General features: G+C 46.0%; 1 protein-coding gene across 15 annotated transcripts in view; it reads left to right on the top strand.

Annotated features, from left to right (window-relative positions):
* LOC142578718 (uncharacterized) overlaps positions 1-25,476 on the top strand; it is a 78,902-nt gene that overhangs the window by 49,838 nt on the left and 3,588 nt on the right. For 9 of the 15 annotated variants that reach the window (XR_012827297.1, XR_012827295.1, XR_012827296.1 and 6 more), the window contains 6 exons: positions 739-861; positions 4,353-4,475; positions 14,893-14,925; positions 18,492-18,524; positions 19,518-19,637; positions 21,122-21,319. Coding sequence is in view for 4 of the 15 variants with exons in the window: in XM_075688219.1 (XP_075544334.1) it covers positions 739-861; positions 4,353-4,475; positions 14,893-14,925; positions 18,492-18,524; positions 19,518-19,637; positions 21,122-21,267 (578 nt within the window). In the remaining 11 variants the exon portion in view is untranslated. Of the gene's footprint in view, positions 1-738; positions 862-4,352; positions 4,476-14,892; positions 14,926-18,491; positions 18,525-19,517; positions 19,638-21,121; positions 23,503-25,476 lie in introns of those variants that run through there. The other 6 variants (XM_075688221.1, XM_075688219.1, XR_012827299.1 and 3 more) reach the window with 6 other exon arrangements.

Genomic DNA, 25,476 nt, shown 5'->3' with positions numbered 1-25,476 from the left:
CCAGCTGTGCTTATGTAGTGAGTTCAAGCACCGTTCTCTCGCGCAGTCCTCAACAGCAAACATGCAACCGTATTGCCAACAAGCCCAGTTATGCACCATTCTGCTGCATAATACGTCGATGCAGTGCTGGTCTCGAAACGACTGCTCGTATTCTGCTGGTCGGGAAATCGCTGACACCTCGTGTTCCAGAATATATCTGTAGGGGTCAGAAAAGACCCATACATATCGGCATTACGCACAGAGCGCGCATCTGCGGAGGTTATAGAAGAGCAAATGCGCTGAGCTCCGTACACCTCACGCCTCCAAAGCCCTCACATTTGCGTTTCCCAGGAACGCATCATTAGGTACATCTCCCTAATCGAGGGGATCACCTGGAAGAGGCCCGTGCCAGACCTGGCCTTCGTTTGGCGCAGCTGATGCAAAAGTTGGCGACCAGCACCCACGATAAGTTTTGAAACAGTTGCACCACGTCTCTCCGGGAGATATCCGAACCTGGGAAAAAAAAAAAAAAGTCTGCGCGCGCTAATGCTTTCGTGGCGAAAGCTCCATGCCATCACCCGACGAGAAGGAATAGCAGCATGTCCACGTATACGACCCACGCCGTATCTTGTGCTTTTCGTATCTAAACGAGGGCAGGGGTGTGGGACGAAGCGTGCAAGCAAATGGCCGTAAGTGTAAGCAAGCGTGCGCGTAACGCCGTGCTGGCGTGTGTTTGTTCTGTCGCGACCGGTGACGCAGACCGGCCCGAGCCGTGCAAGGCGGATCAATTTCGCTGCGTGGACAACGGCGAGTGCATCCCCGTGAAGTGGAAGTGCGACGGCAACGAGGACTGCGCCGACGGCTCGGATGAGAAGAAGTGCAGTAAGCATTATCGACTGGGGGTCACGGCTTGGACCGTGTGCCCCCGTCCAGCCTGAGTGACTCACTTTTCTGTCTCGTCAGGTTGCGTGTCTTGCCAGTTTCGGACTTAAGTGTGCTCGTGCATAAGTGTAGTGCACGCGTGCTGCTGCTTCTTATGTTGCGGTATGACGTTGCTCGCTCTCAGTGCGCTGCTGGCAGTTACGAAATCTTTGATAGGAACGTCGGTCACAATAACTGAAGATGTAGCAGTTCCGAATGGACAACGTAAAGGTACTCGATTTCTCTGAAAAGGCAATGACACGACAACATACCAAAGTACGATATAACATCCACGACAAAAGTACGATAGGGGACACAGTACTACGAGAGCCTGTTTTAGTACAGGCATTATTATTTGTTGTTCTGGTCAAATATTGCAAGAAAAATCTTACCGAATATTACACAATCGAGGAAGTAACACTGAAGTGTACCAGACGACAAAATAAGAACCCTGCAATAGAAATGTGAAATGGGACCCAGTTGCATATGTGTAGTAGGGTAGTAGCAGTACAGACTTTGTAACTGGGTGGTACTTAACTTAGAGATGAAGGGTTGAATAATCCATACAAAAAATGAACCTGCGCCTAAGTGATCAACTTCTCACGCATTCCAGAACATCAAGTATAGTCGGTGCTTCGACTACGAATTCAATTTAACATTGTCATCTCGTTTGGTTGGGCAAGTCGGAGCTCCAATCTTCGTTTCTTGTTCGTTCCATTTTTCTTTTTTTTTTGCGAACGTTGTCAGTTAGTGCCAACTCAGACCAAAACCAGAGGCTGCATTCACAGAGCAGCCAACTGCGGTGGCTCAGTGAATATGGCTTGTGCTGCTGAACAGGTGGTCTCGGGTTCGGTTGCCGGTCATGGCGAAAGAACACCAAAAGGCCGAAATGCAAGAAAAAAAAAAAAGAAAAACGCTCGTGCATACCGTGCTTTAGGTGCACGTAAAGGGTATACCTTCACTATAACATCTGGAAACCTTCGCTATATCAAAGTGAATCGATTTTCAACTTCAGTGCTTTCTATTTATAACTCACACCCTTATGCCCTCAAGGGCATAAGGTTGACAGATATAGATTTATTTGCATTCTTAAGCAACTGGAACTGCGTAGCGGGTTGTAAAAGACTCTCAACCTCCTTCATAGCCCATTTTTCAACGTCGGTAAGTTAAACCGCACAATTTAATTATTGCACAGTTTCTAGTCCATAAGTGTTGTTTGCTATTGGGCGGCCGCATTCGCTAATACGCCCCAGAATAATGAATAGCTGACATCTGATAACTTGAACAGCTTTAACGTAAGAACGTTTATTTGTTTGCGAATATGGGCCCAGGTACTTGCGCGCTGCGTTTCCTGTGTCTACAGGACAACTATACGAAAGCTGCGCGGTCAGAGTAACAGGAAGAGGACGCATAGAAGACTTCCAGCATTATCTTTTACATTTCAGTACAGTTCGCACCTCTTTCAATGCTCCAAACGTTTCTATTTCTCAAAAAAAGAAAGTGGTGTGCGAACGACGCCGATAAGATGATCGAGGACCGCTGGCTCGTTGAGCCGTGCTGACAGACTGGAAAACTGTCAAGTGCGCGAGATAAATGTAGTGTCCAAGGGAACCATGCAGCATGGTCGTGAGAAAAGTTTTTGTCCTTCTGAACTTTTCTGTTGGGAGGGTTGAAATTGCGCAGTTGACTTATTCACCAGCAGTGAAAGAAAAAAAGGAATGTCGTAAAATACAGTCTGAACTTTCAGCAACCGCTGGGCGTAGAAATTGATCGGCTAACCGGCCACGGAATGTGTTCCATTGTGATAGCGGTGGAGTATAAGAGAGGGTTTAGTTCTACAAGTAGACATAAAGAAAAGTGGTGAACGAAAAGGAACGACTTTGTGATGGAGGTAAAAACCGGAAGAGCATTGGCTGGTAGGATCGAAACACAGAAGCTGATACCCCTGCATACGCGAAAGTGATTTTCTGTTTCCCTTCCCCAAGCAAAAAAAAAGAAGTCCTCAGGCACGTGATTTTGCATCTCGAGGAAACTCTCTGCTCACTTCTATTCAATTCGACCTTCTCTTCCACACCCGAATCCTGTCGCGTTTTCACTGTAATTTTTCTTTTCCGAATTCGGTCTCCATGGCACAAAACTTTCACAGATTGTAAAATAAGTTGCGTACATAGAGTCGCTGGCGGCAATGTGTAGGGGCTTAGAAGTTGAATAAAGAATAAGTACGCTTATACTTTGAATAAAAAATAAGTTCCAAATTCGCGTTCTTACGTCATGCGATATTATGATAGCGTTATTTTGGAAGACCACAGTTGTTCAACATTGCGATTTTTGCTCGCAATATAGAAAAAGAGTCTGTTTGTAGCAGTAGGCGGGGTATATCTGAATCATATGTGTAAACTATGTGGGTTATTGCTTTTTTGTAGCTTGTGGGGTCATCGTGTTTTCTGAACACTTGTGTTTACTCATACAGATTTGGCACATGCAAAAGGCTAAAGCGGGATTTAATGAAATTATACCAAAGAGCCGGTGCTGACAATTGTCGCCTAAAATTATATTGCCTTCCCTGAAATTTGATATGAGTAATATGTTCATCGTTTCAGAATATAGTAATTAAAGCTGCACTAAGTTAGTAAACTGCCGGTTGCCAAAAGATAGCGTCTACGCGCTTAGAATATAAATACCGAGTTGAAACATTTTAGACTCATTTTGTAGACAACGAAACTTGTGAAAAGTTCGATGTCTTTTGTGTCATATAATGGCGTTGTCGGGGGCAATGGTTGGAATACAAGGAAAGTTATGAGAACTCTTCGTTTAATTTTTAATATTACTTGCTAATTTGGTCGTTATTTGCCTTCTAAATAGGTTATAAAAAAGCTTAAGGAGTTTTGAGGGAGCAATCGGCCAGTTCATCTATTATATCTAGCGAACAGCCTCTCTGTGGAAAGTTTGGACATATAATGCAAGCAGCTGCTGAGTTTGTACAATTCTGAAACACAAAATCGATGACTATTTGCTATAGGATTAGGTTCAAACTGATTCCAGTAACGACTACTGACTTCTCGAAACAATCACGCACTGCAGTACTGTCGCAAGACTTGACATCGCTCAGATAGAACTTGATAGCGCCGAGCGTCCCACCGCAGAAATCCCAGCGGTCTATGCGCGCGAGCACCTTGTTTGCCCACTAAATAATTACGAACCTTCCGGTATTCTGAGTGGGCGGCATTACGAAGTTTACCGGGTTCCGCTAGAGCGTTGAACGCCTCAATAAATAATCGTGCTGCTGCCTTACTGGCGGAATCTCCCTTCGGGCAACTTGACAGGGCGGACAAATGTGTTTGGCATACAAGCGCGTTAACGAGCACACTGACGATGCATTCCCGTTAACCGACTATCCCCCCCCCCCCCGCCTCCCTCCGTCATCCTTAAACTTTTAATCTTCTTTTGCGCAGAGAAAGTGTGCGAGCCAGCCGAGTTTTACGCAACCTGCGGGGACGGCGTCACGTGCATACCGAAGACGTCTGTCTGCGACGGCGTAGTCGACTGCCCCGACAGGTTTGACGAGTCCAACTGCTGTGAGTATGCACACGTGCTGCTTCACTGCCTAGCTACAATATGCTTAGAGTTCACGCGCAATCTTCTAACCGAGGCTAACTTTGCTGGCTGGGCGAGTTTCTTCCCTAGTACTTCAAAGCACTAAACTAAGGCTGACAACGACAAGAAAGAAGGGGGGGGGGGGGTAGATTATTTGGGTTGGTTTGTCTTGGAGAACCTGAAAGCCTGTCAGGTGCCCCTAAAAAGTAGAATAAAAAACTTCTACACACTCGTCAGCGTGGTCCCCAAAAGCACCCCGTATCGTCTACACGCAGCAAAGCAGCATATGTCGCAATGTATTCAATGCGAAAAGGCGCGTATCGTTACTAGAGCAGAATGTCTGAAACTTACAACTAAAGAATAGGACCGAATGCTGCGAGCTAAAAAAAATAGAAAAAAAAACGCGCAAGAAAGCCATGCACGTAGGAGAAAAGCTAAACAATGCGAGTAGAATTGATGGTGGCGCTCAGCGCTAACAAAATTCGCAAAATGCTTAAACCGAACCTCAGCTACTTTTCTTCCCACTACACTGTTCATGTATTGCGTTTCTTTATGCACTGGTTTTTAAGTACCGACCAATAACTTGTCATTCTGCCGACTCGAACATCTCGCTAGTAGACGGTTCATGTATAAACTTTTATTCGAGTGAAAGTTAGGGAACCGCTACTGCAGACGAAAAGCTAGCAACAGCTCACTTAAGTTCAAAGCCTATAGTAGCAGGTGAAACGTGAATGGGTATACAGCGGCTCTCAGTATACGAACTTTACACTGTTAGTGTCAGTGCGTAACAATAAACTCTAAGAAAAGTTTACACTTTTTGAGTCGTATCTTGCCACACAACAATAAACGTCACGTGTCTTGTCCACATTTCCTTTCTTTAACGCTGCGAGCCCGGTACTTCCCAGTAACGAACGGCATGCGCGTTATCAGCATGACATAGCGTTGCCGACAGGAAAGTAGTGGGCGCGGCGTTTTCAAGAAAGGAAGCGCAAGCAAGGCAGATGACGATTGTTGTTGTGTGGCAGATATACACCACGAAGGGTGTAAACTTTCTTTAGAGTGCAGATATAAAAGTTGTGCAGCTAACAAGGAAATCACGGTAATTTCGCATAAAAGGAAAGAGAATATAAGCAAACGGCAAACAGGGCCTCTAAAGGTGCAATAAAAACTTGGAGGACACTTTAGCTTCACCTTTAGGAGTGGAACGCGTTAGCGCTATCGGGCCCAGTTGACGCCGACACCGATACCGGATATTCTGCGACATGGGGCCCGATAGAAAACTATAGCGGGCCGATCCCGGCGGCAGTGCAGGGCGTAGCAATAGCTCATAACCCCGTAAGCCAGAGACTACAAGCAGCGACTCATCAATGGCTCATACTGCCGTAAGCACGAAAAAAGGGATTTGTCTTTCAGTTTGCGCGTAGCAGAATTATATTCAAATTAAAATCTGACGCGATCATGTCTGTAGGTTGTGTGTAAGTCAGACTTTACGAATTTTCTGACGCGTTATACTTTGAGAAGTTCAATTATTTCAGTCACGCCTATGCGCCATGAGAAGGGCCTGCATGGTTGTGGTTCAGGATGTCTTTTTCTGACAACACCACCGACAGCGGACGTGGACACCAGATTTTTTGCAACACGGGGTCTTTACGAGGTTACCCTCCAGTTGCACTGCTCGCTTATGCAGACGACTTGTCTATTGTCGCCCCGGACTAGACATTAGCTAGCACCGTCTTGGATGTCAAACAGTTATAGCAGGGCGAGTGGTGCAAGGTTGAATAGGTCGGAAAGTGCAGCCATGTACTTGAATTACGCTCCATTCAGTCCTCAGCCCGTTCATGGCCAGCCCGTGAAAGCGCGGATGCAAATTCTAGGTTTCCGATTCTATACAGAGAGTCTCTCTCCTGAGAACTGGCAGCAAGCTAAGGCGAAGCGTGAAACCAGGATTCAGGAATTCAGCACGTTGCCGTGTGCATTGACAGCTCGAGCAATAATTCTTCTGTCATTTTTGTTTTCGTTTCTCACGTATGTATGTCTTTTGTCCCAACACGAGCCGAGCTTATCTTGGAGAGGGTTTTCCTTTGTTTTCTTTGGAAATGGACAAATGGTTGTGTAGCTCGGCAAGTGCTTAAGTTGCCCAAGAAAGGCAGGGCTTGGAATTCCCGACCTGGGCACTATGGCTACTCCACTAAACGTCAGGTGGACCTAGGTCGCTCATAACCCGGATCTGCTCCTGGCTGGAAGCTTTACTTCTTTTTTTCTTAGCACTCGACTCCGTTTGTTTGCGCAAAGCACAATCTGTCGCTGTGTGCCTCGCTCAGGTTCCCCATCCACCATTCGCGCGGCGGCTGCCACTTCTCTGGTACGCCTCCGCAAGGTTCACACCAGCGTCGATGTAGTTTCAACTCCAATTCAAGAACTAGTCAATATCCTCACCCCAGGTCTCCCCTCCGCATTGCCGAAGGTACGACCTGTCCTTCCACAGGCCAAGCTGGAAGCTGATTACGGCCAGCTTCCTTGACGCCAGGAGAGCTACACCCCCTTCACAGCCATCCAGAATCGAGGGGTGGGCCCTTTTTGTGGTGGTCGTGAGGATACGGTCCATATAATTTCCCATTGTTTGCTTCCCACAGCTCTCGGTAAATGGACAGCTTTAGCTTTTCAGTATCCCAAGCGTTCCGCTTCAGATAGTTCGTTTGCTGCACCCTCTGCCTAAGCGGGTGATCAACCAGTTCGTGCTTATTCTTGTTGAGTGCTTATATCAAGTTTGGTTAGCACGCTGTGTTGCAGTAAGGGGTGCGGGCACCGGGCCTTCACGAGGTGCTTGCGAAAGATTGGGAAAAGGTCCGGTTCCATCTCACCCGGGAGCGGCATGGCTTAGGCGAGGATAAGTTTCTCGAAATGTGGGCTCGGCCTGCCGTAATTTTTGACGAGTGAGGTGAAAAGCTCTCCATTAATTTATTAACGTCACTCGACTTGGCCATGTGAGCCAGTCGATTCACGTGTTTTTGGTCGCCTTAGTGGAACCCAGAGCCAGAACAGGTCGTGGCGCACCCTCATAAGGTGGCGCTTCCCCGCGGACGGCTTTGGTGGTCTCCATAGTTGTTTACCTTGACCTCTTTTGTGTTAAGGCAATCCGAGAGTCTGTCGAGCTACACATGGCTGACACATGGCACATGGCAGACCGACATGGCTGCTTTTCTCTTGAGCACAGTAGCTCAGCTGTTCTACAGCAGCCCCCTTGTCTGGGAAGGACCGTTGGCCCGAACCAAAGCTCCCCGCCCAGTCAAAGCGAGTAGAAGGGAGTTGCCGGGGTCAACGTACCTAATGATGCTGGATTGATGAGTACATGTAAGCTCTGGGACGCGGCACCTCCAGGCGCCAAGCCTTTTTCCCAACTGACAATGCCAACGCCATCGCGTTAAAATGTATCGATGATGTAGATCAATTCAGGGCACCTGACTTTCAACATACAAATATCGCAACTTATCACACTGAAGCTGCTAGTTTAGTGTGTCTCATTCAGGGAGTGGCACTGAAGTTGCTGCAAATAATTGAGGAGCAATGAATGAATGAATGGAATTTATTGATAGGAAAGACAGAGAGGTCGACCTGAGCTAGTGCGCTCTAGTCTGCTACTCTGCACTGGGGAAGAGGGAAGGGGAGTGAAAGTATTGGAATGGATGATGATGATAAGAGAAGTGGTGAGAGCTTATGTACATGAGACAGTTGCCTCGCTAGAGCCGCTCGTCGAGCTTGGTGTCCTGCAGGAACTCCAACAATACTTTTGTTGCACGCATTGAAATTGCAGTGTCAGGCCATGGACCGAGGATAGCTTCCTCCGACAGTAGTTGCCTGCCAACGCTGGCTAAGAAACTGTCTAACGTCCTTCGCTCCAGCATATAGGCTGGGCAGTCGCACAGTACGTGTTGCAGTGTTTCGGGCATCTGGCAGTGTACACAATCAGGGCTGTTCGATTGGCCGATGAGGTGTGCGTCGTGACGGGTGAAAGCAACGCCGAGCCGAATCCTGTGTAGCAATGATGTTTTGCTCCGTGTAAGCTTCGGGGGCAAACAGAATTTACCGTCTGGGTCAATCATATGTAGACGTCTGTGAATGTTATCAGAGTGGGCTCTGTAAGCCTTTGTAAGGTCCTGCATGAGTGCCTTGATCATGGAGTTGGTGTCAGGTCGCGAGTAGGCAATCCGTACTTCATCAGAGGAAGAGGAGGCCGATCTTGCCTCACTGTCAGCGAGTTCATTACCAAAAACACCACAATGGCTAGGCACCCATTGAAAGGTGATCACGTGGCCACTTAACTCGCCACTGTGATAAAGTTCGACGATTTCCAGCACGAGCAGATAGTATGGTCCTTTGTTTAAAAAGTATTTTAGCGCCTGTAGCGCTGATTTGGCATCGCACAATATTGTCCATTTATGGGGTGTCTGCGTTCTCATAAAACGGACAGCCTCCCGTATTCCCGCAAGTTCCGCAGCCGTAGATGTCGATTTGTGGTCTAATCGAAATCGTTGAGTAATTCCAAGTTGTGGGATGACAAATGCGGCCGTTGTGGCAGATGGCGTGACCGAACCATCGGTATATACTTGTACAGTCCCACTATATAAAGTAAATATATGGGACAGGTTGAGCTGCTTCAAGCCAAAGGAGAAAACGTGAGATTTCTTCCTAATTCCGGGTATCTGAAGCCTCACTAGTGGTCTTGGCAATGTCCATGGAGGTGTCGCGGGGATGTCGGTTGCCTGGAATCTTGCAGGTACAATGCTTGCGTGACATGCAATAGCTTTAGAAAAAGCACAGTCAAGGTTGATGCTGGGAAGCGTTGACAGTGGATGGTGTGAGTGTCTGGTTAGCAGGCGAAGATAGGTTCGCACAGGTTCACAAGACCTGTATATGTCGATAGGACAAGCCCGTGCTTCCGCTATTGTGCCCTTAGTTGACGTGCAGCGTGGCAAGCCAAGACATATCCGTAGTGCTTGAGCCTGAAGGCTCTCCAGCGTCCGTATACAAGATGACCCCATGTTAGATAACACAGGCATGCTGTAGCGTATGTAGCCCACAAAAAGTGCCTGGTACACTTGGAGCAAACTTCGCTCAGAGGGGCCCCATCTCAGTCCTGATATTACACGAAGAACGTGTATGAAGTTAGTCAGTTTAGCCCTAAGCGCAGTAACATGTTTGGTCCAAGAAAGACTGCGGTCTATTATCACGCCAAGAAATCTGTGGTGGGTGACTACAGGAAGCGCCGTTCCGTCGACAAAGATTGGATAATTTGACATCGATTTGCGCGTAAATGCCATGACTGCACACTTAGTTGCTGAGAGTTGCAGGCCTCTACGGCGCAAGTACTTCGCCGTTATGGTAACCGCACGTTGAAGCCTTGCACGCACTTGTGGACGTGTGACCCCGGATGACCAAATACAGATACCATCCGCCTACGTACTGATACGCGCTGTTTCAGGTAGCTCGTCTGCAAGGCCCACCAGTATCATATTGAACAATACTGGGCTAAGGACACCACCCTGCGGAACACCCCTGCGAACTTCATGTCTATCAGTCTCGCCATCCGAAGTGGACATGAAAATGGTGCGGCCACTGAGGTAACTCTGCAGCCATGCATACATCCGGCCACCAACACCAATATCCTCAAGTGCCTGAAGAATCGAATGGTGGAAGACGTTGTCGCAGGCACTTTTGATGTCCAGAAATATTGCGCATACCAGACGACGGCGTCTCTTTTCCTGTTGAACAGAAGATACTAGGTCGATCACACCGTCAATGGATGATCGGCCTCTTCTGAATCCATTGATGAAATCAGGAAGTCCACCACTTTTCTCGAGTAGCCATTCCAGTCTGCTCAGTACCATCCGCTCCATCACTTTACCGACACAGCTTGCCAAGGCTATTGGCCGATAATGTGAGAGATCATGCGGGCATTTCCCAGGTTTTAGCAAAGCCACAAGACGACTGCACCTCCAGTGATTAGGCACAGTTGCTGTGTCCCACGTAGAATTGTAGAGCGCCAGGAGAATTTCTCGAGCTTCTACTCCAAGATGACAAATCGCGGAGTATGTAATTCCGTCTGGTCCTGGACAAGTTGATCGGCGGGAAGAAGATATCGCAGCGTCGAGCTCGTGCATAGTAAAAGGCGCGTCCAGACGGTGATCACTAGATGACGGGAAAGTCCGTCGTGAATGGGTTGGTATATCGTTCGAGGAGCTCACGAGTAATTTGCAAAAGTCATCGGCGACCTCGACTTCACGCCGGCCTTGCCGTATGGCCACAGCGCTGAACGGGTGAAGTTGTTGTGGAGGCGAGCGAAGGCTTCGTACAATTTGCCAAATTCTAGAGAGAGGTTTTCTCGGATCCAGAGAGCCACAGAATGATCTCCAGCGTTGTTTGTCAAGCTTGTCAAGGTGGCGCAGGACATGACGCTGAGCCCGGCGTGATGCAGTGACGTCTAATGGTGATTTGGTCCTTCTGTATTTCCGTTCTGCTCGACGCCGTATCGCGCGAAGTCGCTCGTACTGGTCATCAATAGATGATCTAGGTGAAGGTGCGCTAAGGTGTTTTGTTGTGTCACGTAAAGTTGCCGCGATGACATCTTCAATATTGGATGGTGCTTGGACGGCTTGACATGCGGTGGTGACAGATTCTCGAAATGTTGACCAATCGATAGAACGCACAGTGTGCGGAGCTGGGGGATGTAACCATTTCAACTGAACATATGTTGGTAGATGGTCACTTCCATGGGTGTCGAGATCAGTACACCATCGCGTAGCAGACAGCAGGCTTTTTGAAACGAACGCAATGTCAAGACAACTGCTGTAGTAAGAGCCTTGAAGATATGTCGGTGAGCCATCATTGATCACCATCAAGCCTTGACTAAGCATGAAGTCAGCCAAGTCTCTACCGCGGGCGTTCGTCGAAGCAGAGCCCCACATGGGATGGTGGGCATTAAAGTCACCGATGACTACGTGGGGACCCGGACAAGCTTTCAGTATGGACTGCAAATATGAACAGTCTATGCTCGATGTTGGGGGTATATACCCACCAATTACTGAGAGTGTGCGCCGCTTGTACTTCAGCGTTATGCAAACGTATTCGTTGGAAGCGTGTGCAGGAATGTCTTTACGAAGGCACGTTAAATTCCGACGAACAAACATGAGCACTTTGCTTAAGTTGTGATCATTCCTTGACCACAGTGGCACATATCCAGATACACGTAGTAAAGACGTAATGATTGGTTTACATATTACAGCCACGGGAAACTGGTATTTGAACATCCATTGCCGAAAGTCTGCGAGGCGGCCTCGTAGGCCTCTGGCATTCCACTGCATTATTGCAGATCTTCGTAATTGGTTTTCAAAAGAGAGCGCCATGATGCCTTATTGTAGAGCCGCGAGGAGCGGTTCCAAAGCATCTAGAACATGTAGCGCGGTCTTAGCAACCGGCGTCTGTAATCCGCAGAGAAGTGAACGCATCGTAGTTATCAGGTGTTTCAGCATACTTCGTACATTTTCATTTTCTGTCTTATCATTCTCAACCACCTTTGCAGACACATCACCCGACGCATTTAAGCCTGTTTGTTTGGGTGGGAGCGACGGCCAGTCAATGTCAGAGTCGGACGGCGGAAGCGTCGTTTTATGCAGCGCATGTGTTCCACGTGCTGCTGCCGAAGAAGCTACGTCGGGCCCGCATCTTGATCGCAGAAGCAAACTTGGCAAGCGAGGAGTTTGCCATGCGGTCGATGGTCCATCTGTATGGGAAGTACTCTTGTCGTGCTGTCGTCTGTGTCGCGATCGACGTCTGCGGCGGCGTATCGATGTAGCAGCCTGTCTGTGAGTGGAGTTGTCCCGCACCATCTTTCGAAGCACTGACATTTCGTCCTTGATTTTCTGGCAGTCTTTTGATGTCGTTTCATGTGGACCGGCACAATTAGGACATTTTAGGGCAGTAGCATCGCAGCTATCATTTTGATGGGCCCCTCCACACCGTTGGCATTTTACGCCGCCCTTGCAAGCTGCGCTTACGTGTCCTATTTTGAAGCACTTCCGACACTGCACCAGTTTTGGCACGTAAGGGCGTACACGGTGTCTTACGTATCCTACTTTTACGTAGTCAGGTAATGTTTCAGAGTCAAAGACTATTTTAATACACCGGGATTGACCGAAGCGGTGAATCTGCACTATTGGTGCGGTGGAATTCAAAAGCCTCTGGAGGTCAATGTCTGCGATTTCTTTGTCCACGTCAGAAATAACGCCAGTCGAGGTTCCTTTTCCATACGCAAAGAAGGAGCGCACTGGGATGTTTCCTAGTAGTGTGGCAGCCTTTAGCGTATCCAGAATTGACTTGTTGTTCACGTCCACCGAAAGGATGTTCCTCCGTGCGTTAATTCTGATCTCGTTGACTTGGCCTGGCGCAATTCGCTCAAAGTACTCTGTTAAGCTCTGCCTGTTCAAGGTATTCAGATCGTCGGTAGCTGTGGTAGGGACGTAAGCAACAGTGAATGATTGCTTACCACTGTCCTACCTGGGCAACGATTCACTGTCTGTTGATGTCCTCCTGAGTTTTCTCTTCAAACGGCGACCCACGGCAAGTGTGAAATCGTTGTCCGATTCCATTTCTTCAACCGTTGAGCTGTCGGAAGATTCGAGGGCGACAGTGGAAGGGCCAGTGCGGTCCCTTGTCTTCGATGCAGCCAGTGGTGGACGACCAGGGTCAAACGCTTGGTTGGGATTCCTATCCCCCATCCTGGAGGATGACGTTGTGCCCTTTGCACAGTCTCTGATGTTGAAAAACGTCCGAGACACAGGAAAATGAAGAGACCACAGCTATAGGCGTTCTTCTTCCGAGGAGCAAGAATAGGAACATTGGTAGGGCGAATCTCGTTCCGTATGGTGCATAAAAATTTGTTGAGAGCATGTTGAGGTAGCTGGACACTGCTAACATGCATTGCACTAACGCGTGGATGGAACGAAGTAAGGCCTGTTAAAAGGTCGAAATTGTTTGACCGGTTACATTATGCTATTGCAATTGTGACGAAGTTCATTGAGAGAGAATAGATGCTCGCCAGAATACCTTGAAGATGCACTCTCCAAAGAAAGGTCGCGTTAGCGTTTAAACATATGCGCTTCCTGCTCAAACAGTTAATTCAACACAGAGGTGACCATCGTTCTTGCAAAACAAAGTTTCATGCGTGATTGCAACGTACCACGTGACTGGTCGAAAATCCTTCACCTTTTAACACGTATTACACGTAATATATTATTATGTGGGTGGACGCCAACTTTTTCCTTTCATGTACTTTCCTCCTCCTTACAGGCTTCCATAGAATTGATTTGCCAACACTTACTTGATTCGTACCACGTATTAGTGCTCGCATGGTAACAGCCTCCATTAATGTCAGCATGATGTCAACACAATTTATACACCAAACATGCGAGCTGCCACACCAGCATTGCTTTCCCTCCATGTCAACCTTTCCCAACAGCTTTATATCCGCCAAAGCTGACTGACTAAGGCAAACCGAGCCAATAGTTGCCCTCGACTGCCACGCTGATCAGTTGTGGTTAAGTAACTACAACGAATAACAGTGCAGCGACAGGTCGGTGCCACACAATGCCGTTCTGTCTATTGGTGGTATGGTATACTTTCCTGTGTTTCTATTTCAGCTAATTGTCTTCGTGCACACAACGTCGATCACTCGCTTGCGAGAAGGTATAATATGGAGTTATCGCTCAAGGAGATCCCTACCCCATCCCATCCCTACCCCCCCTCCCCAGCCCCCCCCCCCCCCCCCCCACCGAGCGATGGGAGACCTTGTTGTCCAGCCCCGACTTACTGACCCAGCTCGCGCTGGCGGCTAGGGGCCAGGAACTGCTGGACGCATATGGGACCTGAGAAGAAGGTTCTACCCCACCGGGTGCCAGCGCGCACCAACCGTTACTAAGGGCTCAGTATAAAAGTTGATTCTCTCTCTTCCTCAAGGAGATAATCCTCGTGGTACGGAAATGAAGGTTTGCAAAAAAGAAACTATAGCGTCCGTGTTTCGCACATCTTTGTTTCCACACCATCCATGGCATCAGATGGTTCTTTCTGTTTGTGTGCTATTGGTGTACCGTGCATTCGTGGGAGGAGCCTGACCGCAGTCTGTACAGTTCGGTAAGAGGCTGACTGCGTTCTACAGACAGGTGCAACTGATGTGGGGGAAAGCACGCCTGCGAAAGTGTTTTGCGTCCCACTGACGAGTATTGACGGTATTTTGTTATTCTCTCTCTCTCTCCTATATATATATATATATATATATATATATATATATATATATATATATATATATATATATATATATATATATATCCCTTTCTCTCCATTTTTCAGCAAAAGGAGTCACTCCTAAAATCAATGCCTTGAGTAAGCATTACAATCAACGTTGTTTTTATTTTTATTGCTAGAATTATGAAATGTGCACTGAAATGGAGAATAGGCAGTAGCATTTGCTACACTCGAAATGTATCGCTCTAGTATTTTATGATCGTCTGAATTATAGAGTGCAAGCTGCTTCGTGTTCTGAAGAGAGAAGTCTAATCGCGTAGCACACATACCAGTTCTTATTTCTCTCCAACGGATTTGCTTTCTTCTAAACAACCGACATTATTTTTGAAAATGACGACTGCCTGGCCTATAGCTCACGCATTGTGCACTTTCACGTCTTAAAAGTATTTTCGGCATTTGTCAGCGCTGCTTTCTTCCGCTTTACCTCCTTACTTGTGAAAGAAAAAGTTTATTTTCATGGCACCTGTTTGTCAGGTCGTGTTATTATTATTTGTAAGTGAATTTCAGTAAGCCTATTGCACGGCCTTATTCAACCTGAGAAGTATTGTTCGGTATTGCTAAATATAAACAAACTAACTGCCAGCTTCTGTTTCGATGCGGAAGCTGTAGCAGTACAACTGACACGTCGAGCACTGTGAATGAATACACTATGCAGCAAATAAATGAAGCGCGGAAGGAGGAATAATTATATGCGCTTAAAGTCGACGTCTCGATGAAATAACGCGACTTGCAGAAAGATTGCGGTGCAAACACCAAGAGGCACTTTCTTTGACTTCCCAGCAACTTAGCGAAGTAAGAACAACGAATCGAAGAGAAAGAGTGCAATACAGCGGCCAGTGCTGTGCGGATCAGCTTCGCAGCGCTTTTGTGATCGACTGTAAAAGCTTTCCGCATTTCGATGCCGCAACGCTCGACACGCGGCTTTGTGCGGGTAACGCTAGCTTTTCTGCGGACTAAAAGCGTGCGCAAAGGGGCTGTTTTTCAGTGAGAAAAGGGGCTGTGATCTGCGCATTTCAATGGGTCTCGCGGAAGTTGCGAAAGAAGTTTAAAGTGCGATAGCCTCGTTGTGTTTGCTTCAGTGCTAACATCGGCGCGTGCATTGCTAGTGTGCTTACGCAATCGTGCGGCGGCTCGCATTGCCGTAAACTTGTTTGTCGCGAAGCGTTCGTGGTTGTTTTATCGATATTGCGCATGGTCAGTGTGCTTGAAAGGGTCTCTTACGTTCCTTGGCGAGTGAGTAAACCTAGGGCAAGCGGCAACAGATCATATTGGAGGATTGAAACGAACATTTTTGGCAAGGACAACACAACAGCATTCCCATAGTTGTAGTGGAAAGCAGATTATTTTCTACCGCCAGGAACGTGTTCGCTAGGTACTTCATCCACGTTATTTATGAGTCGCTATATCTCAGTCGGCGTCTTGAACAGGAGCCCATAGACGAGAAGAATAGCGTCGCTGTGTGTTTTACTCGCCCCGGTTTTCTTTAGCAAAGTTGAGTCGACCAATGGGAACTTGGAGAACGTTTCTATTTTTCTGTGGAACGAGTTGTGTGATTGCTAACCAAAGGATGAGTGGTGAGCAAAAAGTTATTTCCAGTGTGGCCGGTGTGACATGACGAATGTCACAATGTGCGTTAAGGCAGACAAAGGAGGACGCGACAGAGTGCACGTAGTTGTTTCTTTCTCAATTTCGTCTGATTCTGTGTAGCTGCCATCCCTCGCCAAGTTCTAAATTCAGGTCGTTGGTTATCCAGGAAGACAACGTCGTTACCAAATACATCCTACGAGAACGTCTCTAGGTATTCATAAAGTGCTTGTGAGAGAGAAGAATAGGAAACGATATCGGGAAAACTGAAGTGGAATGAGCGGCCAACAAGCGGTAACGTGAGTCATACAGTGTTGCGTACTCCAGGGTAGCGTACCGTACTGCTGCCGAGAAGTAGCGACGCCTGCCTATCGAAGCTCGACCGACATTACTAATTGTGTAGCGTGGCGTTGTCGGCGGGCTGCAGGCATCCGGTAGATCATGGCGACCAAGCAGGGGCGAGACGATTTGCTAGTGCGAAACTTGCACGGTTTATTCAAAGGTAGTTGAAAGAAAATAAGAAAAGCATGAAGTATGAAGTCTCAAGTAAGAAGTATATCAAAGTACATTTCGGAGCCCCTTAAATAGCTCTCTACAAGTGTGGGCGGGAACTTGCGTCCATCGATGACACGTGACAGGCACGGAGAGAGGGCCCCTCCTCCTGCAGTACCAAACACGGGAAGGAGAGGTCGATCCTCTCAGCGACGAATCCGGTCGGGTGAATGACCCCTCCGGTGCACGTGGGCTCTTGTTCAGAGAAGGTCGGGTGAATGACTCCTCCGGTGCACGTGGGCTCCGGTGCATGTAATGTCGGGTGAATGACCCCTCCGGTGCACGTGGGCTCTTGTTCAGAGAAGGTCGGGTGAATGACTCCTCCGGTGCACGTGGGCTCCGGTGCATGGAAGGTCGGGTGAATGACCCCTCCGGTGCACGTGGGCTCTTGTTCAGAGAAGGTCGGGTGAATGACTCCTCCGGCGCACGTGGGCTCCGGTGCATGGAAGGTCGGGTGAATGACCCCTCCGGTGCACGTGGGCTCTTGTTCAGAGAAGGTCGGGTGAATGACTCCTCCGGTGCACGTGGGCTCCGGTTCCGGGAAGGTCGGGTGAATGACCTGTCGCCACGTGGTGTCAGACGCCAACCCTAACAGCAGGTGCAGCCTGTTGGTCCCCTGGAAAGGCCAGCCTGCTCGTCGCCAAAAGCCTCCAGCTCTCGTGTAAGAAGCTGCGCCCAGCAGCGCTCGCCTGTCCTGTGGTTGTTTGTTTCACTGCCGACGCGGGCAGCCACGTGCACTCGCAGCTTCGGCACACACACTATAGCTTAACCCCTTCATATCGATGACGGTGGGGTCAACCTGTGACAAACCACGTGTCTGACAAACCTACATCCTTCTCTTCTCCAACTGCATTTCGCGTTGTTCGTAGTTTCTCCATCTCTTTTGATCTCTCTTTATTGTCATCATGCCGAAGTGTTTGCCGACCACGGGGTAAGCCTGCAACGATAAGGCGTGTATTTCATCAACGCTCATTTCTTTAAGTGCCACCCATGTCATTAGGTGTACTTAAGTCGAGTTTGTTAGCTAAATATATAACACCATGGTAGCCTGACAACAAATGTAGTATTAAACTGCGGGAACATAGCTCGGGAAGCAAATAACCTAGTCACGTTGCCAGTGCAACAGATGGGCCGCCTTCGGTGCTTCCTATAGCGGAGCGACGTGTAATGGAGTGACAGGGAAGGAAATGGCTTAGAGATAAGCACGTTTCTCATAAATTATGAACTGACATCATAGATGGACCTTGAAAGCACGCTCTGTAGAAATTCTGTGATCGCTAGCTGTTTAAGAATACGTGGGATGATTTGTGACAACTAACGCGTCCTATTTTGTTTGTGACATGTCTTCCACAATTCATGAACCTATAACCTATAAACAATTCAGAAACCTATAAGCTATAAATATTACCGATAAAAACAAACAGACAAAAAGAAAAAAACATCTTGGCGTGGCACGAGGTAATCAAGCCTCACTTCACGGTATTATTTTTTTCTTTCTTAAACTGCAGAGGGTCTCTCTGTTCCCGAAGAGGACCGCCTGAGTAAGTGTCCACCTATCATAATTTGTTGACTATCATACAAGCATTAAGAGGCAGTTTTACAACGAGGCGAACTGAAATTTCTATTCGTTTCATTTTATTTAATCATCACAGCACAGCAGAAAGCTGTCGGGCTAATAGCCTAAGCAAGCGCATGCAGGCCCATGATCATACATAATTGGCAGAACATCTCATATAAGCCACGTACTAATAATCTACAGGGAACGTAGATTACATTGAAGTAATGAGTAAAGGAAAAAAACCATCAAATCGCGCGCCTAACAAGCCACCGTCAATCTAACAGCTCTTATAGAAATGTAAAGTAAGTCAAATACTGCAATGCGTGCACAGGGCAGAAATGCTTTCGTTGAACACGCCCTAATAGTCCGCACGAAAATTGCCAAAAATTGATAACTTTCAGGTAATTCCAGCATCAAACTTATAACTATATAACTATTCTCCGTAAACTTAGGTAATTTCTTCTACAAACTTTTATAGAGGTATTCTGTAAAATGCTTCGATGAGAATGTAAAAAAAAAATGCACATACTAGTTTAAGGCTTACAAGAAATTGCTAAATATTCTTGCAGTCTAGCAAAACCCTCCTCTTTACATTTATTGGCTTATTTCACGAGTGTGTTTATTACATCGCTTTCCCAGATTTGGACGCTTTAATTGACGCAGTGCAAAGCTTAGCGTTATCAGCTTACATCTTGGATTTGAAGAGTTTTAAACCTTATGCTTAGTTTTCATGCTATATATTCCAATACAAGCATACTTGTTACAAAATATGGCGTATAAATAAATAAAAAGAACGCTTCGAACAGTCGTGAAACTCGATATTTTAAATGCAACACGCCTCATGAACATGAGAGCCCTGGTTGGAAAGAAAACGCCCCTTCCACTTGATAAGTGGTGCCAGGTGAGGCGTTTTCTTAGTGCCATTTTAGTTTCGAGCCTGTCTTTTTTTTTGTAATGTCTCTCGAACTTCTCCCAGAATTCCCGGACTGCCCCGCGGACTACTTCAGATGCAAGACGGGTGGAAAGTGCATCATGAACATCTTGGTGTGCGACGACGAGGACGACTGCAACGATGGCTCGGACGAAAAGAACTGCGGTGGGCGCTCGGCGGTGTTTTTCACAAAGCTGACAGTGTGCTACGCGTAGATGATTGTTCCCGAATGTGCGAATACCTCGGTGAAAGGAATCTGGGGACGAGATCTGAAATGTTTCTGCATGTAAGAGCTGTTTGGCCGTTGGCATGGCCACCTTCGCTAAGAATATCGTCACGTTGTATAGTGACGGCCGAGAATTAAACCATTAGTGCGGAGGACTTGGCAATTCGATAATAAATTAAATTGGAAATAAACGCTGCCAAAAGCGTAAGTTATGAATTTAAATCTTTCTTGGGCGGATTTGTGGCCCATAAAGGCGAGCAACGCTCAACGCACAAGGACAGCGGCGGCACAATCGTCGTATCTGAATCCACAGGTAGAGTCCGCCCGCTTTTATACACGTATCACGGTCATTTTAAGAGTAATTGCTCGTGTTCGAGACTGTAGTACAACAGTATCGGTGTCACGCGTGCTATATGATTAGGCAAGACACTCTGGCTATAGAATCGGAAACAAAAAACTTCCGTAACCACGTCCTGCACCGAGCGATACCGTGATAACAGTGATAATCTGGTGGAAAATGGTCACCGGCTAAAAGTGAAGCAATGTACCCTTGAAAATTTATGTGTGGAGCTACAATTTTCTGGGACATGCTTTTAGGAAGAATTATGCCGCGTAATAAAAATTTCTTTAAATGCGACCCTTGGGCCCGTATTCACAAGACAAACTAATTTTGTGATTGACAAGCGTTCGGGCACTTGCAATTCACGATAGCGATCAGCGTGTTAACGATATTACCTCAGCGACTAATGGTAATCACGAATGGAGCCTACGAAAGTGTGCCCATGTTCGCAAACACTTCTTACGCTAAATGTGTTTTTGAAAGCAGTCACTAGCCAACCGCGATGATGAACGCATCTTTTATTAGCGAAGGCGGCCGACCAACGGCAATCGGCACTTACGAACGGGAAGGTTTACGAATTAAGCCTGTGTGCTTTATTTGCCTACAGGCTAAATATAAATGTCCGTTTATCCGCCTGGGAAACGCAGCGACGGCAGGCCGCTTTTGAACGATGAAGCAGGCTTTATTGAATTAGTAAAAAAAGTTAATTATATTCCTCAGTATTCATGCCAAAACTACGATCTGATTATGAAGCACATCGTAGTGAGAGACCCGAGATTAATTCTGGCCACATGTAGTTCCTTAACGTGCATCTAAATCAATGTGCACGAATGTGTTTTTAGTCTCGCCCCATGTAAACGCAACCTGCGCGGCCAGGATCGATTTCTTTAGTAATTGTTGATTGCACAGTGCCAGTACCAGGCTGATACGATCACGTAAAAGAAATGTGACGCTAACGTTTACCTGATTTATCAATGGCTCCTTAGTTTTCCTTTGGAACTTGTGAGGTGGAAAAGATCGTTGCCTTTCTCTTGCTCCATGTGTTCTCCTTTGTCCCTGCTGCGGTGTCCTGGCCCGTCGCAGTGAAGCAGTGCCCGCCGACGCACTTCCAGTGTGAGTCGGACAGGAGCTGCATCAAGCGACTGTTCCGTTGCGACGGCGACGTCGACTGCGAGGACGCGTCGGACGAGAAGAACTGCCCGGTCGGTGGCGCGGCCGGAAGCCAGTAGCGAGCGCGCTGCTCTGGCCGGGAATCCGGCACGCCGGAGGGCTGCGACCCGAGTACGTGCGGAACCCGAGCCGATTGGCGCAGGAATGCCGCAATTCACCTTCGCTCGAGCCTCAGAGCATTCCGAGGAAACGTTCCCTAAAATGAACACCACAAATCTTATCGTGTAATTTTTGATACGCTAGGTTTGGTGCCCAAAAAATCTGGTCTACACGGTGGAAATTTTGTGGAGGTGGAGTTTTAAATTTTGCTTAAATGAGGAATGGCGTATGGAATTTGTGGGACTATAGTTCAGTAAAAAAGATACTTTAGCCACAAGAGCATTGCTGTGACCGAGAAAAGTAAAACGACGTGAAGTATTCCGCATATTTATTTAACACATACGTGTAGTGCGCAGTCCTTATGTGAACCAGCTTCTAGCAAAAACATGAGCTTGTGGTTGAATAAATCAAGATGTTTTAAAGTTACTGCAAAAATGATTTCCTTCGCAGCTTGCGGCACTGCAGTTCTATATTATGGAAACCGTATTTTCTGCCCCATAGCTGTTTAGAAAAGCGCGCTATATAAGTACTTAGATGTCAAAATGATGCTTGCATTTTAGCAGATATCTTCAAGTGCAGGTGATCGGCACGAGATGCGAGAGCAATTTTTAAACGCTTTTGATAGATACGGGAGAGCCTCCTGGTTGAAGCGAAATGCTCTCGATAGCGCATCTGAGTATTCCAGCTCGAAGAAATGATAGACTCTGTAGTTGAAACTAGGGCACGATGTGCTTGCGGACGATTTTCGTCCCTTCTCTTTCGGAAGACAAGAAAAAAAAAAAGAAGAGAGAACTGTCAAAGCATCGACCGTGCTCCGAAGCGAATGACTCGACGCTTTTCGAGCGTCATAGCGTGCACTATAAAGCGAAGGGTATTCCTTAAATTCATGACGTTTTCTGTCACCTATCCTTTCAATGCATTCGACAGCTGAGCGGCGTGAAGAGTATACAGCGCTATCGGAAAGTGTGCCCGTCCACGCACATCTGACATCGCGAGAGTTTCCGATGGCTTAGCCGATGAGCGCACGCTTCAATGGACGCGCCCTGGGGGCTCGTATCTTTAAAAGCAATCATTCTAAGAACATCGGCTCATCTCAAGTCGCCTGTGTCGCGCGCGAGAAGCTGACTCCTGAATTGAAAGTTTGCAGAAGAGCTCCGATACATCTGTCTAAACTGAATCATATAGAGCAAACCTTCTTTTGTCTCTTCCGTCTCCTATTTTCCCAGGGGTTTGGTGTAAGTACGTACTTACGTCACAACCATATGAAGCCAGACAAGGAAAGCACTGGGGAGAAATTTTTTTTTTAAATTAAAGTGTAGAAATGTTGAGGTAAAGGGAACTGAAAGTAGACGAAAAAATTTAGGAGCCAATAAACTTTGCGAAGGTGTATTACCAGCGATGCTGTAGCACTTCACAAAGGGTTAGACATCGGTTCATGTATTTATTTTCATCATTCGGTAATGATAGTGACCATAGCTTTGTGATTACTGTGATATCCCCTGATTGGTTCGGTTCCAATCTTAGACCTGTGCGCCGTCAAGCTGTTTTCTTGCAGCTTTTAGACCAGGAGTCCAGCCAGGATATTTTCTGGTAAATAAAAAAAAATGAATTGAGCGAATCTTGGTCAAAGTTAAATTTATACTATATCGTTGTTGAGTAGTTGACTGACTCTGATTGGTGCGGCACTTCAAAACACACTTCTAGCACAGGGTGAACCATTTCTTGTATGGTTTTGAAATGTCTACATTGAAGTCTCCAACGATGATAAAGGAAAGTGAAGCTTATTTTCTTTCTTACAAAGGAGGAAGCCTGGGCTAAAAGCTGAAAGGCCGGAAGAAGGCCTCGGCTCCCCTGTACAGTTTGACATCATATAACACATATCTAAAGATATAAGAATATAAACATGAAAATCTCAGGTGAACTTGCAGGTGTCCCATGGTAGGAGATAACGAGGAGATAATAGAAGAAAAATGGCACCATACAAAACACGTCAGAATTAATTAGATATTGTTTAATTTGTTTTTTGAATACATTGAAATACACGCCAAAATTAACATTTGTGGACACCGGATTAAGAGTTAATTGCAATTGCTTGAAAACTTAATTTTTGTTTGCCTCAGTATGTGTCTTAGGTACCTGGTGAATTTCTGTACGAAAATGTTGTGTGTGATTAAACGCAGATTGTTTTGAATGTCTGATTTGTTATCCTTAATAAGTTGCAGCAAACGAAAATAGTAGACCTGATTCGCTTTAAGCAAACCATACCTGTAAAATAATGACAACGTGGAGAAATCTTTCGGTCTGCCATAGTAATCATGGATGTACCGCAATTCTCTCTTCTGAAGTATCAGTAGTTTCTGATAGTTAATTGTAGTTTTGGGTCCCCGTACCAGAATACGGTAGATTAATTTTAAGTATATTGGTGCATAATATATCTGCAGTCTCAGCCACACAGGCACGAATTACCTACATTGTAAGACTGCCAATACATTTACTTACTTCAGATGTCAATGATGATATATGTGTGTTCCAGGAAAGCCTTTGGTGGAACCACACTCTAAGAAATTTAATAAAGTCGACCACGTGTATTATAAATCGGCAGTATTGATGGGCCTAAAGATAATGTAACTTGTTTTAGGTAAATTTAAGGAAATCTTATTGTGTTGTAGCAAGGATAGTAAAGTATCTAAACACCGCTTTACCATACACTCTGCTTGCATTAAAGATGTGACTGTGTAAAGTGTTTGTACTATCAGCATACATAATCTCATGAGTGCCTGGTATAGTTTGGCAATGTCATTAATGTACATTAAAAACAATAGCGGTCCCAATATGGATCCCTGGGGAACTCCATAAATGATAGTCGGTCAGAAGACACATCATTCACTAGTACATATTGCGTCCTACTACATAAATAATTCTGTAATAGGTTTAGTGTAACACCATGCATGTCATAATTATTGAACTTGAGTAAAATAATATCATGCTGTACGCTGTTAAACACCTTCCGAAAATCTATGAATAATCCTAGAGCGTATTGCTTTGTTCCTTGTTTTCAATAATTTATCCGTAAGTATAAGTAGCACTTGCTCTATACATTTTTTTTTTCAGGAAGCCAAACTGGCAAACCGATATGAGGTTCTGTTTAGCGAAAGAACATTCAATCCTGCAATTAATGACACCTTCGAACACTTTAGAAAATATTGGAGACACGGAAATAGCTCGTTAATTTGATATTGCCCTTAGATTACCCCCTTTGTATATACTTTAGCTATTTTTACGTCATCGGGAAACATGCCAGTTGTAAACATCAGGTTTGCAAGGTCAGACAAAACGTCACATTTAAAATGTGCGACACGTTTGATGGGAACAGATCTTAGGCCATCAGTGCCCGCAGATACATGATTTTTTAAGTTGATTAGAATGGCTTCAGAGGAAGTAGGCGAAAGAAAAGCAGACTTTTATATGGGAGTGATGAGGTCATCAAATGCACTGTCAGCTTCAAGTACATCACTGAGCGGTTTATGAACATCGATAAAGTACTCATTAAAAGCACAGACTAAATTAAAACCTGACAGTCTTCCATCCGGCATACTGATTTCCGTCAGACTGTTATTAAGTTTTTTTTGTTAGATTAGTAACTTCTCGCCACAATTTAGTACTGTAGTTTGGGTTCCTGTAACGCGCTCGATAAAATAATTTGTTTTTGCAGCTTATTGATTCCTTATTCAGTTTATTTCAGTATTCTTATATTCATTTAACTCAATAAAGTCCCGACTGTCGACGAAAGAGTGGTACATATTGTTACTTGTGCAGATCTTTTTCTTGCATATCTTTGTTTATTCAATGCTTCCTGAATTTATTTCTGCTTAACTTTCTTTGATTTAGAGGAAAAGCGTTATTATAAACGTCTAAAATCTTGCTGATAAATTCTGACTACACCTATGTCATATGTCACCTATGTCATATACGTTATGCCAATTTATATTCTCAATGAAGTATTCAAACTTCAAAGTTTCATCACTAATTTTCAGCGTAAGAGCAGTACGTTTAGGTTTGTGCCCTCTGTAAATGAAGCAAAAAATTTGAATATGATCGCTGATGTCAGAAGTCACTAAGCCAGGTTGAATATCGGATGGTACAACGCTTGTCACGCAAACGTCTAAGAG

The sequence above is a fragment of the Dermacentor variabilis genome, chromosome 4 (genome assembly GCF_050947875.1).
Source record: "Dermacentor variabilis isolate Ectoservices chromosome 4, ASM5094787v1, whole genome shotgun sequence".
NCBI classification, from domain to species: Eukaryota; Metazoa; Arthropoda; class Arachnida; order Ixodida; family Ixodidae; genus Dermacentor; species Dermacentor variabilis.
Note: the sequence above shows the minus strand (reverse complement) of the source record. Positions and strands in the feature narration are given on the sequence as shown.